At 38.0% G+C, this 19558-nt stretch overlaps 1 protein-coding gene across 1 annotated transcript in view; it reads right to left on the bottom strand.

Annotated features, from left to right (window-relative positions):
• The window catches only part of LOC150086574 (uncharacterized), a 41174-nt gene extending 21957 nt beyond the window's left edge, over positions 1–19217 (bottom strand). The window contains exon 1 of the mRNA XM_090371460.1: positions 19101–19217. Within this exon, the coding sequence (XP_090227586.1) occupies positions 19101–19167 (67 nt within the window). The 5' untranslated portion in view covers positions 19168–19217. The remainder of the gene's footprint in view (positions 1–19100) is intronic.
• Between the last annotated feature and the right edge of the window lie 341 nt (positions 19218–19558).

Below are 19558 nucleotides of genomic sequence, written 5' to 3' on the forward strand. Positions count from 1 at the left end.
TTTGTAACTCTATAACTAGAGCAGCCTCCAAGAAGTCCTGATCTGTCATCATGCTTATGTGAAATCATGAAGTCATGACAACAGATCTGAAAGAGGTAATGCATTTGCTAAAATCACAGGCAGGATGTGGAGAAACATTTTTTGTGTCGTGAACATGAAAGATAGTAGGAAAATCAGAGCAAGGATGATCCTACAAGCCTCCAATGAAATAAAATATCCCGCCCTTAATATTAACATATTTATATGACAAAATTTGGTAAACACTAAATGCGAAAAAAAAAATCTTTCGATGGAATTGTACTGTTCATACCTCCCACACCCATTTCTGGAGGCCTGAGTAGAGCCATGACAACAGAACTTATATTAACTAATCACGTTCTTCATGATCCATTTTACAATCGTACGAATTGTAAAAATAAATTGGCAATGGAATTTTTTAACGATTCATGCACTGGGAGAGAAAATTTCACTCATGTGAGCAAAAACATAAGAGGTCGTTAAAAATGTATTAGCGCCTGACAGTGTTCTACATTCCTGGGACTTTTTATTTTATTTATTCGTCCACTTGGGGATTTATGGTAATGAACCACAGGTTGACTGAAGGCAATCAGCATAACAAAAGTGTGAAATTAATGAATTATTGCAGAAAACAGTATTTCTATAATTATCCATAAGGTTCTACAGGGTGGCTATAAATTCTGCCCTGATTATGAAGCTCGATTAAAATTTTATTGTAATAGATATATTCTAAAATGGCTTGTTGCACTTAATAAAGCAACTCAAAGAATTTCATATCACACAACCTCACTTCAGTAAACCTCTACATGGGCACCTTTAGTAGCACGTAGATTGTCAGGAGAGCAGTCGATTTCATTCCAACTGTCTTGAAGAATCTCTTGAGAAATGGAAGTTACTGTTTGTTCAATTCGGTCTTTTAACTTTGTGAAATTGTTGACTTTTTTTGCATACACCTTGTCCTTTTTGTAGCCCCATACAAAGAAATCTATAAGTTCGATATCTGGAGAATGGGTCGGTCATGGAACTGGACCATCCCGTCTGATCCATTGGTTAGGAAATTTTTTTATTGACGAAATCGCGTACACATGCAAGCTCCAGCGTGGTGGTGCTCCATCTTGCTGATAGAACTCATGTGGTTGCAGCTTCCAGCTGAGATGTAGCATACAATTCGAGCACATCTAGGTAATTTTCGGAGTTCACAGTGTTTTCGTGGAAGAAAAATGGCCTAATTACCTGGATGAAGGACAGTGCGCACTACACTTTTAATTTTACTACACAACAAACAATTTTAAGATACCTATTACAATAAAATTTTAATCTAGTTTCATAAGCAGGTGAATAATTTATAGACACCATGTATTTTTTTAAAAACATTTCCAAACTAAAATCTTAAAACTAAAGGCTTTAAAACCGTATGACAGTTAGAAATTTCATTTTTATTTCCAAGCAGCTCTCTCCCTCCCTGAACGACTACTCATGATGATAAGATAACGTCAGAGGCAGAGGAAGAGTGTTGGAAATCTGGCAGATTGTGACAGAACTGCTCCCTATCACTAGTGGTGGATCTGTCGATCATCCCATTCTGAGCCCTGACGATGTATTCGTGCTTTCCTGTACCTGTTGTTGCGAACAGCATCTAACCGTTTGGAAGGGGGGAACCACACTGAGGGCGATTTGCCTCGTTGACGATCCATCTTCTAATAACCCAGTGATACGCTTATTAAAGGCATTGCATTATTTATAGCACCTTCAGATTGCTACGTCAGACAACAGGCACTTTATTGGACATTTGTACTGTGCTGATCAGCTTTACATTTAATCGTTTATGTCCATATACGTCCCAGTTATGCATGCAAATTTTCAGGTGATTCATCCATTCTTTTGAGGTTGTGAAATTTCAGTGAGAAGCAGTGTAGCTGCATTTTAAATTGCATTGAGGGGGGAGGAGGGATTCTAGATATCTAAACGCATACTGAAAAGCAAGAATCGCACAACAACCGATTTTTTTTAATCCCCTTGAAATAAAATTGGTTCATGTTTGTTTCAGAAGTACACCGATGACGTTTTTAGGTTAAACTAATGGCTGGGAACAACTTTCTCATTGAGTTAAAAACAGTTGATTAGGCTGAATTTAAATTTAGAAATCGTAAAATCTAAATGGTAACACTTGGTCCAATTTAACACCTAATTCAAAAATTTAATAAGATTTTATGTATGAGTAATTAAATAATGTGAAAATGAGAAATGTAGTTTCACATTTAAATAACAGATGGCGTAGTGCGCGTTTTTTGTTTATTTCCTGAAACCAAAAAAGAAAGAAATCAATACGTAATTTGGAATTTTGAACCTATGGTCAAATATTAGAAATATAATTAAATTTTAATTATCTCTCAACATACAAATTATAAGTAAATAAAAATCATTATTAAAGTATTATCTAAGATGTACTTTTATATAAAAGCGACACTTATAATCATTGATAATAACTGTCATATTTTTAAAATAAATTATAAATTCAATTATTCCCAGTTTATAATTCCTTTCGGCGATTATGATTCATAATAAATAAAATAAAATTAATAAATAAAATCATAATAATAAGAAAATTAAAATAAAACAGCATATTCACACAAGATAATTGTAATTCACACATGATAAAGGAAACAACTGGTTCGAAAGTTCGATAACTTGCTGCCCATAGGTGAACTTCACGAGATTCAATCTTCTGTTATTCCCTGAGAGTTTACACTATGAGCCAAAACATTATGACCACTTCTGGCTCCACTACTGAACGCATCCCACAGCACCTAGGAGTAACGTCATCGATCGGTGCAGCATATATAGTAAAGGCACTGTCAGTTCATCAGTACGAAGCCCGTGCAACTGGGAAGGATCTGAAGGAGTTTGAACGGGGAATGATTTGTGGTTCAAGGAAGGCAAGGGCGAGCATCTCAGCAACTGCAGACATGGTCGGCTGTTCGAGAACTGCCGTAGTGAAGGTGTGGTGGATATGGTTCGAAGAGGGACACACAACCACGCGACGTACTGGGAAGGGGAGACCACCACTGATGGACAACCAAGGTCTGTCAAATCAAATCAAAGCTCCAGCTTCATCATGCTGATGGACAGGCGCATATTTGACTACGAGCAAGCGAACAGCTGCAACCAGACTGTGTGGACATGTGTCGGCGGCATCTAAAAGTTAGTTCAACTCCGCCATGGTACACTATGATGAATACAGAACTCTGTAAAATGGCCAGATACGAATATAGTGTTATGTTATGTCTGCGAAGTGTGTGTCTTATTCTGTTGTTTTGTTATATCTGGCCACTTAGCTACTAGGGAGCAGCGATGACCAGAATGGCTGATCCCTAGTATCCATCCACTCCATGAGGAGGCGGCCACAACAATACACGTACTGTCAAACGAAAGTGACAAGGTAAGAATCCCACATCCACTGGAGGAAAAATCAATTCCAGTGGATGCCAGCAGATCTCATACTACTGGGAGTCCAAACCGGTGGTACCAGCAAGAAAAAAAAAACGGGGGGGGGGGGGGAGAATAAATAATAAAAGTAATAAAATAAAGTAAAAAATACAAACAAATAAAAAAAAGTCAAATTGACAAAAAATAAATAATTAAATAAAAGTAATAAATACAAACAATAAAAAAATTAAATTGATAAAAAGTAAAAAAGAAAAAAAAGTAGCCACCAGGAAAATGAATTCAGCAGTTGTTATGTAGCCTAGTCAGGGGGTTGCAATCAGCAGTCTAGTCGTTGGAGAAAGAATGTAAAGCAATCAGCCGTTGTTCTGTAAAAATTTCCTGGTAGATTTGACCAGGGCAACACATGGCAAAACAGAAGACTCAGTCGGATTGATGCCAGAATCACATGAAGAAAGGAAAAACATGTATAGTCAACGATGGTAGGTTCTTTACTAAGTATAAAAGCATGAATATTGGTCAATAAATTCTGTTCGGGAGCAAGAAGCTATATTATAAGAAATTACAACTGAGTTCAGTGGCGGATTTAGCACTTGAGAGGCCCCAGGCGCAATTCAATTTTGAGCCCCCCCCTCTAAATATTTTTGGTGCCACTACAGTGTCCATTCTACGCGCCCGTTTTTACTATAGCACGTGCTCTAGATTTGGTGTTGCGGTTTTAATCATTTTGGTTGCGCAATTCTTTCATACATATTTTAACTAATGTTTAAATGAAAAAATGGCACAACTAAGCATTAATGATAATACGTATTCTACTTCAGATTCACTTAGTTCGCATAGATATTTCATATAATATGTAGGGATATTCGCATAAGAGTTTACTAACTTCTCATATTAAATTATAGTTTTATTCAGTAACGGTAATAATGATGAGTGTAAAAATTAAAAATGAAACAATTTTATTTTTTTTTGAGACCTGAGATTTGAGGCCCCCTCTATTTAAGAGGCCCCAGGCGCGCGCCTCGTGCGCCTGTGCGGAAATCCGCCACTGACTGAGTTATAAGGCGGTTATCGTGATAGTAGGGAACTCGGTTAGCTGGCGGCGTCTGTTAAAGATTTCCTTCGCAAATCCTTGGAAGGTTTCAAAAGTTTCCTTATTTGCAATTAAATCGCGTTCATTTACAGGAGAAAAATGAGGAGATGTACTTGAGATTTGTTGCCGAAGGTTTTGGTAAATTGGGCAAGAATAAATCACGTGTTTGCAGTCTTCGATACTACCGGATAAGCAAGAATCTGTACAGGTGAAATTAAACTGTAACCAGGCTATACGGGTGAGCGAAAACAGGCCACCTGCAGTGGTATCATGGTTTGAGGGATGTTTCCTGAACTTGGGTCCCACTGGACACGCAGTCACCGCCAGATGGATATTGTTTCAGACCAAATTTTTCCTACATGGTGGCCGTGTATCCAGATTCACTGGAACCGTTCAACAAGACAATGGCCCATGTCACAAGGCTCGCATTGTGCAGGAATGGTTCGAGGATCATGTCCACCCATTTCACCAATCCACGCCAGGACTTCGCTCCGTTCCTGAACTCCGGTACGTCCTTCTGCCCAGCTGGTCCAGGATACCTGAGGACACCTGCAGTCTCGTGAAGTCGATGCCATGCCAAATGCAAGATCTTATCATGGCGAAAGGCCACTCAACACACTATTAGGCATGTGGTCATAATGTTTTGGCTCATGAGTATACTAGTATTCACATACATGAACAGGATACCAGTATCCTGTCCATGAATAATCAAACAAATTTTCTTTTACGAACACGCAAAATTCTGAATCAGTTGTAGATCTTTCAAGCTTTTGTTAATCCGCTGGATAAAAAGGTTTGAAAGGTTAGGTTCAACACAATGATGTAACATGCCATCGCCATATTACGATAGCAGAGATTTCATGTGTTTATAGATCGTTTCATCCTGTTTTAGGAAAGGACCGGAGAGAACTGGAACGTTTTATGGTTCGTGATCCGCATCGGAAATAGATATACACACTTGATTCTTTTCGAGCCCTGGACGATCCCAGACGTGACGTACGATATCCTGATCTGACTTTGCCAGATTATTTCCTGTAAAGCCATATCAAGAAACCATATTGAAAATAATTTACATTCACTTCAGGAGTTTCTAAAGAGAACATTATCAGCTTTATCCAAAAATATTCCTAGCATGATTTTATATCCGGTATCTGACAATATGTTGCCGAGTGAATGTGTCTGTAAATATTGGGACGGCCATTTTCTTAATACCCATTTCCTTGCGTTGAATTTATCTTCTTTGCGCAAGCTCGAAACTATATTTCTTATTTCTACAAAATGGTCTAATGGACTCAAATTTAAACGTCACTCCCGGTTATCTTTAATATGACACCTCGCTTGTTAAAATCACCCATTTACTTTCCTTTTATAAGTTTCCTGTCTTCTTCTGAAAGGGCAGAAAAATAGACTGGAAGTACCCTCTTCATCTAATCAGACAGACTTCCTTTAAGTGCGTTCGTATGGGTGTGAACACCAGGAAGTACCTGCCACTTTTTTGCTTCTTCACATGATATAGTACAGACGAGGTCTCAACCCCAGATCACTTGAATTGTTTTGCTTTTGATTTTCAGAAGCCAACAACCACACCTGTAATTTGTAATTTTTCAAATGAAATTGTTTATTCTTTCGCTTTCGATGATTTCAAAATAAATAGATTCGGATATTTTATGAGATAAAATAAATACAAAAATACACGAAGATATAATTAAATCAATTTTTATTTTCCATAATATTATATTGCAGTTTCTTTCTTTATTTTTATTGACACGAATATATACGATTACGTACTGTAATTTATTTATGGCATACCAAAGGCGTTTTTTGATGTTTAAAATTCTCTTTGCTTGAAGTTCATGCCCAGGAACAAAATTTTGTTTTCGCGAGAACGTAATTCATGTGGTCGAATGAACTTGAATTTAAACTTGAATTGAATATGAAAAACCCCAAAGTTAACACTTCTGGATATTAAAACAAAACAATTCAAGCTCGATTGTCCGAATCAATATTTGGAGAAATATTTGCAAAGGATGTAAAGAAAAACAGACAGACTTTACTTATATAAACTGTAGAAGGAAGGGGATGAATCTCGGTCTACTCGATATCTATGGTTAGACTGTTGATGATTCTTCTCTTGTTTCAATTGTTATGTATAATCCAGGAAAAAAAAAAGTAAATGCATTACGAAAGCGTTGACAATATACGATGATTGTTTAATTTATTAAATCACAGAGCCTGAAATGTGTTGCATTTTACGTGCTGTTGATTTTAAAGTATTACAAAACCTGGGGTATTACGTTGGGAAATATGTGCAGTGAAGTGAAAAACAATTTCTTTTATACATTATTAGTTAATAAGTCAGTAAAAAATAAAAATGTAACGCACTGCGTACATTAAATGATTTTTAACGCCAGCAGAATTTATTTGCACAATTTTGAAACAATTCTTTTGAAATAATTTTCGTCAATGTTCATTAGAATGAAAAGATTCTTGCTCTTCCTGGGGAGTTCGTTATAAAGGGGTTTTTGCTATATTCGATTTTGAAATATTGGAAAAACCCCGAATTATACATTTATGAAATAGCTACATTTTACGAATTGCAAAGAATACGATAACACGTGTTGTTTAGTTGAATGTGTGATGAGTCAGAGGATGTTGCGTGACACAGTGAACTCATATTTCAATATCTAGATGACCTAGATATAAAAATAAATTTCTTAATAACAAATGTAGGGTAGTAGAGAAATACTATAGATTTTATGAAAAATATATTTTAGGACAAGTGGGGTATTTGCCAATATTGGCATTACTTACACTTCAGTTTGCTTAACGTATTTTTGCACAATCCCTTGATATTGAAATCTTCAATTTTTATTCACGGTCCTCGTGGGTAGCACAGTTGGAAGAATCTCTATGCTCCATACACCGGGTAAAAAAGAGACCTCAGTTTGAGTCCCTTGGATGACGTAAGGAATTTTTATGGTTCTTTTTTCAAAACTTGACTGAGTTAGTGGATCTCAGGCGAGGGTAGCATGGTTTTTTTCTCCCGGAAACTCGGGTTTTATGTCCAATAACCAGAAAATCAAACTCAGAACACGCGTAATTTATAGACAATACAATAGAACAATATGAACTTAGTCGCTGATGTTCCTAACCCCACCCTCTTCCTTATTCCCAGTTTTAATAAATAAAATATTTCCACTGGTTTTCATTGTATTTTGGTTCATATAATTTATTATTCTTTTTTTTATCAAAGAATAATTAATAAAATATTTTCTTCTTGTGTTTATCTGCCAAAAAAAAGTTGAGCTAGTGTTTTTCAGCATTCAGGTTCCTTTGCCGATTATTTTTCGGAAAGGTTTCTAGAAATATGTTAGTATGGTGAAGCACGATTATCATTTGAGATTATCAAACTATTAAAGGGATAGTTGTGAGGGAGAAAACAGAGAGTGGTTTTCAACTTCACCACTCTTCTTGGAGTATTAGTGGAGTCCGCCAAGTTTCAATGCTGGGCCCGATTTTGCTTTCAATATTTATTAATATTGATGAATGCATATCAGGCTTAATGACTAAGTTTGTAGATGATAGAAAGGTTAGTAAGGTGGTCAAAGGCAGTAATCAGGGTTTGCTACTAGAACAATATCTACAAAAATTAGGCAGAATGACTCAGAAGTGGCAATTGAAATTTAACATTGATAATTGCAAGGTACTGCATATTAGCATTAGCATTAGTAGAGACATATGATGCAAGAAAGCAAGCTTATGAAGCATCAGCCAAAAAAAAAAAAAAAAAAAACCCACTTCCACTTCACCCCTCCGTTCGTTCGAAATACCTGTCCAGCTCAGCCTTAAATTTGTTTAGGCTATCAACTTCGACAAAAAAGGATGGAAGTCTATTCCACAACCAACTACCCGCTGGCTAAAGGCAAATTTCCGCACATCTATCCTACATCTGTCTTTCCTCAATTTGAATTAATACTCTCTCAGGTGATTATTCTGATCAAGAGGAAGAATTCCATCAGCATTGAGCATGCTCAAGCCATTCAACGCTTTATACACCTCGCAGATCACCTCGCATATCCATAGTCTCCAGACACTGTAATTTGCAAAATTTAAGCTTTTCTTCGTAAAAGCAACCTTTTGTTCCATTACAGTACTCAAGGTGTGGCCTGACTATTGCCTTATAAAAGGGAATATTCACCTCCTTATCCCTGCTAGAAAAATTCCCGTATATCATTGATAAGACACCATGAGCTACTCTTGCAGCCCGTCTGCACTTCTCAGAGAACTTCATATCTGCCTGCACAATTACCGCCGGGTACTTTTTATTCTCTACAACTGCCAGTGTAGTACCACAGAGTTGATAAATTAATCTGGGGTTACTGCTTCCCATATGTAGTAATTTACATTTGTCAATGTTTAAACTTCATTTGCCACCTCTCAGCCCATCTGCTCAACTTTTCAGCAGCATACTGTCATTAGTGTCCTTAACAACCCTGCCAACCTTCATATCGTCTGCTAACTTGGACATTAAGCTTGATACACCATCATCAATATCATTTATAAATACAGAAAACAATAATGGACACAACACTAAACCCTGAGGAACTCCACCAATAACATTAGTCCACGATGGGCAGTGTCCATTGTTTACCACTCTCTGTCTTCTCCCATTCAACCATCCCTTTATACATAGCAGCAATTTGCCTCCAATGCCACAATGGTCCAAATTGTGCAGCAGTCTTCCATGTGCAACAGTATCAAAAGCCTTTCTAAGATCCAAATATATGATATCAAAGTTATTCCGTACATCCAGTTCCTTTGTGACCACATCATAGTATCCAATCAAATTGGTCATGCAAGACTTTCCCTTAACAAACCCATGCTGTGTCCGAGCTATAACTGAAGTCTTGTCTAGATGATCCTGCAATGCTTCTTTAACCAGTGCCTCCATTAATTTCCCTGAAACAGAAGTTAAACTAAAAGGTCTAGAATTACTTGTGTCGCCTTCGATCCAGTCCATGGGTACCTCCCCATAGTCCAAAAAAGCTCATAATTATGGCTAAGGGTTTGCTTACTTCTTTTGCTGCCTCCATTAATATAACTGGTGAGATCCCGTCCACCCCATGTGCCTTTCTTGTGTTTATCTTCAACAATTTCTCCTCCACTTTCCTCTCAGTTATTATAAAATCATCTAGCTCACTGCCAGAGTTTAACTCACCTCTGGCATTCCCCTTCTTGAATAACTTCTCATGGGTGAATGTAGATGCAAAATACTCATTTACTTTGTTAGCCACCTGAGCAGTATCATTAACAGTTGAACCATCAATATCCAGTGGACCAATATGATTCATCCATTTCCTTTTAGAGTTTACATAGGTAAAGAACTCTTTGTTGTTTTTCTTTGCATCCTTTGCCAAGAATTTCTCATAATCTGCCTTTGCCTGCCTAATCTCCTTTGTGACTTGGTTACAGATCATCTTGTGTCTATCATAAGCTCCCATGTCACCCATTAATTTGTATGTATCCCATGCATTTTTCTTCTCTGTCATATGTCTCATTAGTTAATCTGACATCCATTTAGGCCTAAACCTTGAACAATATTTCTTAGTTGGTATGTAAAGCCTGGTAGCTTCCAAGATATGTTCTTTGAATGCTTCCCATTTTGAATTTGCTGTTGGTAACATCATCAGTTAGTCCCACTGTATAGAATTTAAATACTGTCTCAGACCACCGTAGTCGCCTTTACGAAAGCAAAAACCCTTCTCTTACCCCTAATGGCAGTTACCTCTTTGAGTAAATCCCACTTCAGCACACTGTGATCACTGCCACCTAGTGGTTCATTTACCTACAGATTCTTAATGCATGAAGAATCACTACTGAAAATTAGATCAAGAGTATTACTCCCTCTAGTTGCCTCCCGAACATGCTGATGTAGAAAACAATCATCCAATAAATCCACAAAAGCCCTGCTAGTGTGTGAGTGACCAGCCCCCAAAATTCCAGTCAATATCTGGGAAATTAAAATCTCCCATTATAAGACACTCTGATTTACTGGCCCACTCTATTTCCCTGTACAATTTCTTATTATACTCATCAGAGTCATTAGGCCTATAGCACACTCCTACTCTCAATTTTGATCTCCCAATGCTCATGTCGCACCAAACTGACTCCACAGTGCACTGTCCATCGATGTCGACTGGCTTCACTTCCTTGGATTTTATGTATTTCTTAACTAACAGCATAACCCCTCCTCCCTTCCTATCCAGTCTATCCTTTCTGTAGACGTTGTACTCCCCAAATTCCAGTTCTGCATTCCTTATATCTGTGTGACACCACGTCTCTGATGTCCCAACAATATCCGCCTTTGATGTTTTGAGCAATACCTCAAATTCATCAAATTTATTTACCAAACTCCTAGCATTGGTGTACACGCAAGTATACATGCACCTTTTCCTATTCTTAGTTACCCTAACACAACCCATGTGTTTACTTCTACCGCAATGACTCCCAGCAGTCTCTGAAATACCCTGCATCTTGTTATCCAGGCTGCTGCTCATTCTAATAGAAGCAGTGCAAGAATTTCTTTCACCTCTGCCAGTGGCTACTGTCAATCTATTGGTCTTTGTCTCCCCCCAAGCTAGCAGTTTTCCGACCCACCTAACACTGCCTCGATAGCATCAGCAAATATTCTTGCACCCTTTCTATTTAAGTGTATCCCATCCCTGTGTAAGCAGTCCCTCCTGTTAACAAGTACAGACCAGGCTGAAAAAAATTCTACCCCTTGAGCCTTGCACAATCTCTACAGGGCCGAGTTGCTTGAAAAGGCTCTCATCATATACTCCCTCCTATCGTGTCAGAATTGCAGACACTTTCAAATTCAACCCTAATTCAAGGCTTTTTTTCAACAGTGATCTGTACTTGTTAAGTAATTCCACCGGTCTCCTACTCTTAGTGCCAACGTGTAAAACAATATCACCTTTCCTTTTGTGCCCTTAAAAGATGATATCCGCTCTACAACGTCCTCAACCTTTGCCCCTGGCAGACATTCCCTGGTCCTGTTCAATCTATCCCTTTTAAAAAGCATGTTTCCCGTTTCCCTGACAATAGAGTCACCAACAACTACTGGTTCCTGTGGGATCAGCGCATTCTGCCTTTGGGGGGTTGCCGCTGTATATGGGTAACAGTAATCTCAGAATAACATAACAACTGTGCGATCGCACACTACTGGAGGATGAGGTTTCATCTGGGGATATTTGTAGATTCAGACATGACGTTCTTTGAATAGTGCATGCTAGCTACTAGGACAGTTCATTGGGGTTTTATCTATGATACACAGGAATTTTTTCAGCAGAGATAATGATTATCCCGTTGTATAAGGTAATAGTTAGACAACATCTTAAGTACTGCATACAGGTCTGGAAGCCACATTTTAGGAAGGATGTGAATCTGCAGGAACAGCTGCAAAGAAGGGCAACGAGATTTGTAAGGGAACAAAAGGGTATACTCTCACCAAGAAAGGCTTCGGTTTTGTAGATTGCAGCATTTTGGAAACTAGGCACCAGCCAGGAGATCTGATTGAGGTGTTTAAGGCTTTGAGTGGATTGAGCAAGCTCAGTCAGGCGACAAACATGGGGAAGCATAAATTCAAATAGAGAAAAGATAGATGATTCATGTATACCCACATGTACACCAATGCTAGGAGTATAGTAAACAAATTTTATCAATTTGAAGTACTGTTTAAGACATTCAAGGCGGATATTGTTGGGACATCAAAGACTTAGTGCCACTCAGATATAAAGGTTGCAGAATTGGAATTTGGGGAGTACAATCTGTACGAAAGGGTAAACAGGACAGGAAGGGAGGAGAGGTTATGCTGTTAGTTAAGAAAAACATAAAATCTAAGGAAGAGCACCCAGTTGGCATAGATGGACAGTGCAATGTTGAGTCCGTTTGGTGTGATATAACCACTGGGAAAGTAAAAATGAGGGTAGGAGTTTGTTATAGACCTAATGACTCGATTGAGTACAATGAAAAATTGTACAGAGAAATAGAGTGGACTAGTGAATCAGAATGTCTTATAATGGGGGATTTCAACTTCCCAGATATTGACTGGAACTTGTGGGTTGGTCACTCACACATTAGCAATGCTTTTGTGGATTTATTGGATGATTGTTTTCTACAGCAGCATGTTAGAGAGGCAACAAGAGGTAGTAACACTCTTGATCTGATTATCAGCAGTGATTATTCATGCATTAAGAATTTGCAGATAAAGGAACCACTAGGTGACAGTGATCACAGTGTACTGATGAGGGATTTACTTAAAGATGTAACTACCATCCGGGGTAAAGGGAATTGTTATTGACTTCGTAAAGGCGACTACAGTGGTCTCAGAGATTTTTTTAAATTCAATACAGGGGAACCAACTGATGATGTTACCAACAGCAAATTCTAAATGGGAAGCATTGAAGGAAGTAATCTTGGAAGCTACTAGGCTTTTTGTTCCAAGTAAGAAATACTGCTCTAGGTTCAGGCCCAAATGGATGTCAGATGAACTAATGAGACTCGTGGCAGAGAATAAAAATGCATGGGATGAACATTATTCTGCGTCGCATGATAATTTATCAGGCGACGCAGAAGCCTGTGGTAGATATAAGCTGGTCTGTAACCAAGTTACAAAGGAGGTTAGGCAAGGGAAGGCAGATTATGAAAAATCTTTGGCAAAGGATGCAAAGAAAAACAGCAGACTTCTTTACTTATATAAACTCTAAAAGGAAGGGAATGAATCAGATTGGCCCACTTGATATCAATGGTTTGACTGTAGACGATCATTCTCAGATAGCTGCCGAATTAAATGAGTATTTGCATCTATGTATATTCACACATGAGTAGTTATTCAATGAGGAGAGGGCCAGATGTTTAACAGACTCTCACGGGTAGTTAAATGATTTTGTAACAACTGAGAGTAAAGTGGAGGAGAAATTGTTTAAGTTAAACATAAAAAAGGCACCTGGGGTGGATGGGATCTATCCAGTTTTATTAAAGGAGGCAGCAAATCCTTAGCCATAATTATGAGAGCATCCTTGTACTCTGGGGAAGTCTCCACCGACTGGAGATGTGCAAATGCATCTCCAATTTCCAAAGGGGGGGATCAAAGGGTGACACAAGTAATTACAGACCTGTTAGTTTGACTTCTGCTCCAGGGAAAATAACGGAGTCACTGGTTAAAGATGCAATGCAGGCTCATTTAGACAAAGCTGCAGCAATAATTCAAACGCAGCATGGGTTTGTTAAGGGAAAGTCTTGTCTGACAAATTTGATTGGATACTATGATGTGGTCACAAAGGAACTGGATGCAAAAAATAATTTTGATATCATATACTTGGATTTGAGGAAAGCTTTTGACACTGTTGGGCATGGAAGACTACTGTGCAAATTAGAGCAGTATGACATTAAGGGCAACTTGCTACAATGGATCAAAGGATAGTTGAGTGGGAGAAGACAGAGAGTGGTGGTCAATGGGTATTGCTCTACGTGGACTAATGTTACTGGTGGTGTCCGTCAGGATTCGGTGTTGCGCCCATTTTTGTTTTGTATATTTATCAATGATATTGTTGAAGGTATATCAAGCTTAATGTCAAAGTTTGCAGATGATACAAAGATTAGAAGGTTTGTTAATAACAGTAATGATAGTACGCTGCTACAACAGGATCCAACAAGTTGGGTAGAAGGGCTGAGAAGTGGCAACTGAAGTTTAACATTGACAAATGCAAAATACTGCATGTGGGTAGCAGTAACCCCAGAGTAATGTACCAACGATGTGGTGTTACACTCAAGGTAGTGGAGATTGAAAGAGACCTGGAGGTAATTGTGCAGTCAGATATGACATTTTCTGAGCAGTGCAGACAGGCTGCCAGAGTAGGTCATGAGGTCTTGTCAATGATATACAGGAATTTTGCTAGCAGGGAAAAGGAGGTGATTATCCTCTTGTATAAGGCAATGGTCAGGCCACACCTTCAGTATTGGGTACAGGTCTGGAGGCCTCATTTTAGGAAGGATGTAGAGTTGCTAGAACGAGTACAGAGAAATGCAACAAGACTGGTGAAAGGAACAAAGGGGTGCTCTTATGAAGAAAGGTTTAAGTTCTGCAAATTGCAGCTTCTGGGGACTTGGCACCTAGGAGGCGATCTGATTGAGGTGTATAAGGCCTTGAATGGGTTGATCATCTTTAATGTTGATGGGATTCTTCCTCTTGCTCAGATTACAAACCTCATGGGGCATAGATTCAAACTGAGAAAAGACAGTTGTAGAATAGATGTGTGAAAGTTTGCCTTTAGCCAGCGGGTAGTTGATACTCAGTGTGAGAACAAACTTCCATCTGTTGTTGTGGAAGTTGATAGCTTAAATAAATTGAAGGCAGAACTAGACAAACATTAGGAATGAATGGATCAGTGAAATGGGAATGTTTTTTTTTTTTTTTTTTTTTGACTGATGCTGTATAAGGTTGCTTTTTTGCATCATTTTCCACTGCTAATACTTATACTAACTTGCTGAAGTTTGATCCCGGGTTAAAGGACAGTGTAGAAGTACATTTCTGCTGTCTGAACTTTGCCAATTGTGATATTTACTATACATTCTATGAACCATTCTACTGAATAACATAGGGTGAAAGTTTTATGGTGTGAACCGAAGCGTGTATTTTCAAATCAACTGACATCCTAGAAGACGTCATAAGGCTTCTTGTATGCTTACTACAATTACTCTTAAATCTAACAATAACAAAAGTAACATAATACTATTTATCGTCTCTAATCTTCATACAGTGGAAGAATAAGCACGACTAGATCACGTGCTGGAATATTTGTTCTCCAGTTTCGTCCAGTCATCGTGACATAGCATATATTGTTCTGCCTCGTATCCCATAACAAATGTATGACAAATTCCTAAGCAACCATTTTTGGAAAGTTAGTCAGTAGAAAAATTTGTAAACAAAGGAAGGGGGAGGGGAACTCTTGAACGCCTCTATCTTCCCATTGGAGGCAATTAATAACTACCTCATAATGAACAACTTTACCAATATTTAACTATCTGCTTCAATCCGATTTAATTTAGAAATTCTACAGATATCCAATAAGCAAATATCTCTACGATATTCCACTAGCTTTAACGAATTCTCACAGTAAGAATCCATAACCCTTAGGCGTTTGGGCAATTATGATCCGTTTAGTACTAAAAAAGTGCATCCAGTTTATTCGGAATCCACCTCAACCGAACAGAAAAGACCTGAGATGCTCTAGACAGAATGAAAGTGAATGTTGAAAGTTGAAAGCAGAATGCAAGTATATTGTATTTGTAACTGCAGTTTTCGGTCGTTTGTCTGTTTACTGACAGAAAAACTCAACTTTCCGGAGATAAAACCATGCAACCTTGTCCTCTACCGAATAACTCACCCACGTTGTGGAAAAAGCCCATAAAAATTCTTGGCATCATTGATGAGATTTGATCCACGCCTTTTATACTCAGTGTCAGAACACAATTACTATTATTATTTTCCCCCAGATGCAGGGTTCCACCCCATGACTGGTACTGCTACCAAGTGCATAGGGTGGTTGTTATGTCTGGTGTTACAGTTGGTCAAGGAACTTTCTGATTATCCTACAGGTGTTCAGGATTGCGACTTTCAAACCGTTATTATTATTAGTGGCAAATGATGCAAGAAAGCAAGCTTATAAAGCATTATAAAAAAAAAAAACTTTCCGTATCACCTGTCCATCTCCTCCAATAATTTGTTTAGTTCTTTGAATTTATTCAAATTGCCCACCTTCCCAACTCCAGATGGATATTTGCTCTTTGAGCCATGCAATTGAAGCTAAATTTTTGCTGGTGATTTCTTGTGCCACGGGCCACAAAAATGTAACCCATCGCATTAAGTGAGCTTATGGGCGATGAAACTTGTTTATACTATGGGGGACAGCAATCCAGAACTATTGCAAAATAGTCTAAAGGGACGGATAATACTAAAAAGATTTTTTTTTTTCAGTCTATTACCGTCCCCCTCTTTTCCACCTGATGATTAACTTCGCTGGTGGCTCCTTGAACAAATTTTTAAATGCTTAATTATAAACATGAGAAATGTCAATAGATCAGATATTTTCTCAGGGGGACGATACCAAACGAAGGTGTAAGTTATCTCCACACTCCTTATGCTATGTTTATGTTTATATTATAGAGGTACAAAGCAGGTGAACCATAACATCTGTGGTGGCACCAAGTTTTGCAGCATATATGAATATGATACCTATTTTGGAATGTTTATGAATGATCAAGACAAGTTGTGGGAACTTCATGTCTGCTGGCAGTTACTAATCAATAATAAAGGAATAGTTTCGTGGTAATCACAAGTGTATACCTTTATCCATACCTCGAATATGGAAAGAGCTCACAAACCATCATGACGACTGCTACTTTTGTAAGGCGGAATATTAAAGTCTGAAACTTCTGTTGGTCGAAAAGCTGCAATGTATCCCAATATACTATCTTCTATTGTGGTACCACGCAATTAAGACCTGCCAATTATCAATCCATCTTTCAGAGAAGGTTCTTCAAAGTGGATTATGAATCTGACAAACAGGGTGATTGGGACTGCACCCCAGAAGTGTGTTCAACGTAACTTCCACATTTCCCTAATTATAAATAAATGGATAACCCGGTAGGGGACTTGGACCTAACCAAAAAAAAAGCAACCCGCATGGTGAGATCGGTAAAAGGGGACCATACGACGAAAGACTTCGATTATGTGGGCTACAGAGCTTGGCATCCAGGCACCTTAGAGGGACTTGATTGAGGTTTATAAGGAGAGGGATTAGTAAAATGAATGAAGGCGGAATTCACTATTCTAAAGAATTCCGGAACTAGGGGCCATAAATTAAAATTGCAGAGGGAAAGATTTAGATTAGGGAAGTACATAATTTGTATTTTCTTATCTACTTTTTTTCATTTTTGGCCGGTGCAGCAAAAGCCGGTGTCTTCCTTGCACTATATGGCTAATACTAACCAAATCCAGTGAAAAGTTCCTGACATCTCGTTTAAAAGAATGGAATATAGTGGATCCCAGCTGAAAGACTTCCACATACAGAAAGAGACATTTTGCTTATGCATGTTTTTACCTGTTGCAGGATCCCAGTACTATTGTTTTGAACTGACTGGTTTTCATGAAACCTGTGTTGACAAATCATATACAACCATCGATTCCTGACGTGCACTCTGCTCATATTAAAAACTACTACCGAAATGTGAAGCGTGTGTCAGAGAAGATCAAGTATGATGTATAAATGGGGACTGTGAGGACTTGAAGAAGCTGTGGTTTCTTCTGTGTTTGCAAGGCAGTTTCACGAACTTTCTTTGCTTTCTCTGCCTCTGGGACGCTGGACAGTAGATCAGCAGTATAGGAAAAGAGAATGGTCTGCGAAAATTGGTTGCAGCCTTGCTCAAACAGTCTAACTGGTTGCAAGAAACATGCTCGGTGCTAAGTACTATATGTTATAATACCTTTCGTGCTTGAGCTTTTAATAAGAAAAAAATCTTGCATCTGTCACTCCATGATCAAGCAGTCTTGCATCTGTCACTCCATGATCAAGCTTTGAGCAGTCTGAGCAAGCTAAGACTGCTCAAACAATTTTGTTAAAGTATTGGAGCCTCAAGGTGGCACTTTTAGCATATTTAGCATGTTTAGGAAACATATGCAATATATGTTTTCCAAAATATATGATGCAGAAATATAAGGTGGCATATTTATTGCTCCACAAGTTAAGCAGATGTTGGCTTCGGGAAAACTGGAAGACAAAATGACTAATGCTGAGCGAAATGTTTTGTCAGTTGGTTTGCCTTGCAGAGAACTTGGTAACTGAGTGAAAATTACTAGAACTGGTTAACAAGATGGTTGAAAACTAGAGAGAAGTAGAAGGAAATCACCAAGAAAGAGAAGAATGATGATACCCAGCTCAGGACCCTGGGTGTGCCAAGCCCATACTCACCAGATGTGAGCCCCTGGGGATGTATGTCCAATGCTTGATTCGGGATGATCACACTGACCACAAAGGATAAACATGTTCAAATGTACACTTTTAAAGATTTTTTTGGGTTAACCGGAAGAAGGTTTCTACTTTTTAATTTATGATTTTTCACCTCTCGGCAAACCATCGATCCTACTCAAACCAACAAGTGATTTCTGATTTCAATTAAAAAAAAAAAAAGATTTATCAATGAAAAGAAATATGGCTTTAATTAAAGAATCTTTAAGTTAGCCTTAACAGTACAGGATACATGACGGTGGTGCACTAGATGTCCAAGTATAGCCTTGTATTTATGTGTATTGCCATATTCCCTCTGCATTATGTTCTAATAAATTTTTTCCATGTTCGTTCATTGCTTTTTCTGAAAGAAACCCGTAATTTGAGTTATGTAACTGATCTCCTTATCACTCTCCTCGAAGCAAATTAACTGATAAGTATTTATTTCTTTATATTACAAGAAAACGAAATGAACTTACCTATAACTTTTTGTGTATTATACACAATCCAGAGTATCAGAAGAGAAGACGTACACATTAATTCCATTGTAGGGTTTAAACTATCTTTCTATCTCCTAAAAACCTTGTAGACTTCATTTTGGACTGCTGAAGTATTGTGAGTGATATGTGACATCAACCCAGACTCGAGAATTTCTTGGAAAGCCCTTGGAACAGGATATGACATTATCCTGTTCTACTAACAGCAGCTGTACATGTGCTTTTATGTCATTTTTTCTCAATAACGGATGAATTTAACAAGATTTTGTTCTAGAAGAAAAAAAAATGACGAATGTCTCAATATTAAGATGACTTGTCGAAATTGGTAGTTTAATACTTTTTATACAACGTGAATTTTTTTAGATGACATTATATACACGATTTCATTGTTCTGATATGCTTTTTGTTATTTAAAGAATGCGTTAATAAATCTCAAATAT

Source organism: Mastigoproctus giganteus, chromosome 4, assembly GCF_048544385.1.
Source record: "Mastigoproctus giganteus isolate SK-2022 chromosome 4, ASM4854438v1, whole genome shotgun sequence".
NCBI classification, from domain to species: Eukaryota; Metazoa; Arthropoda; class Arachnida; order Uropygi; family Thelyphonidae; genus Mastigoproctus; species Mastigoproctus giganteus.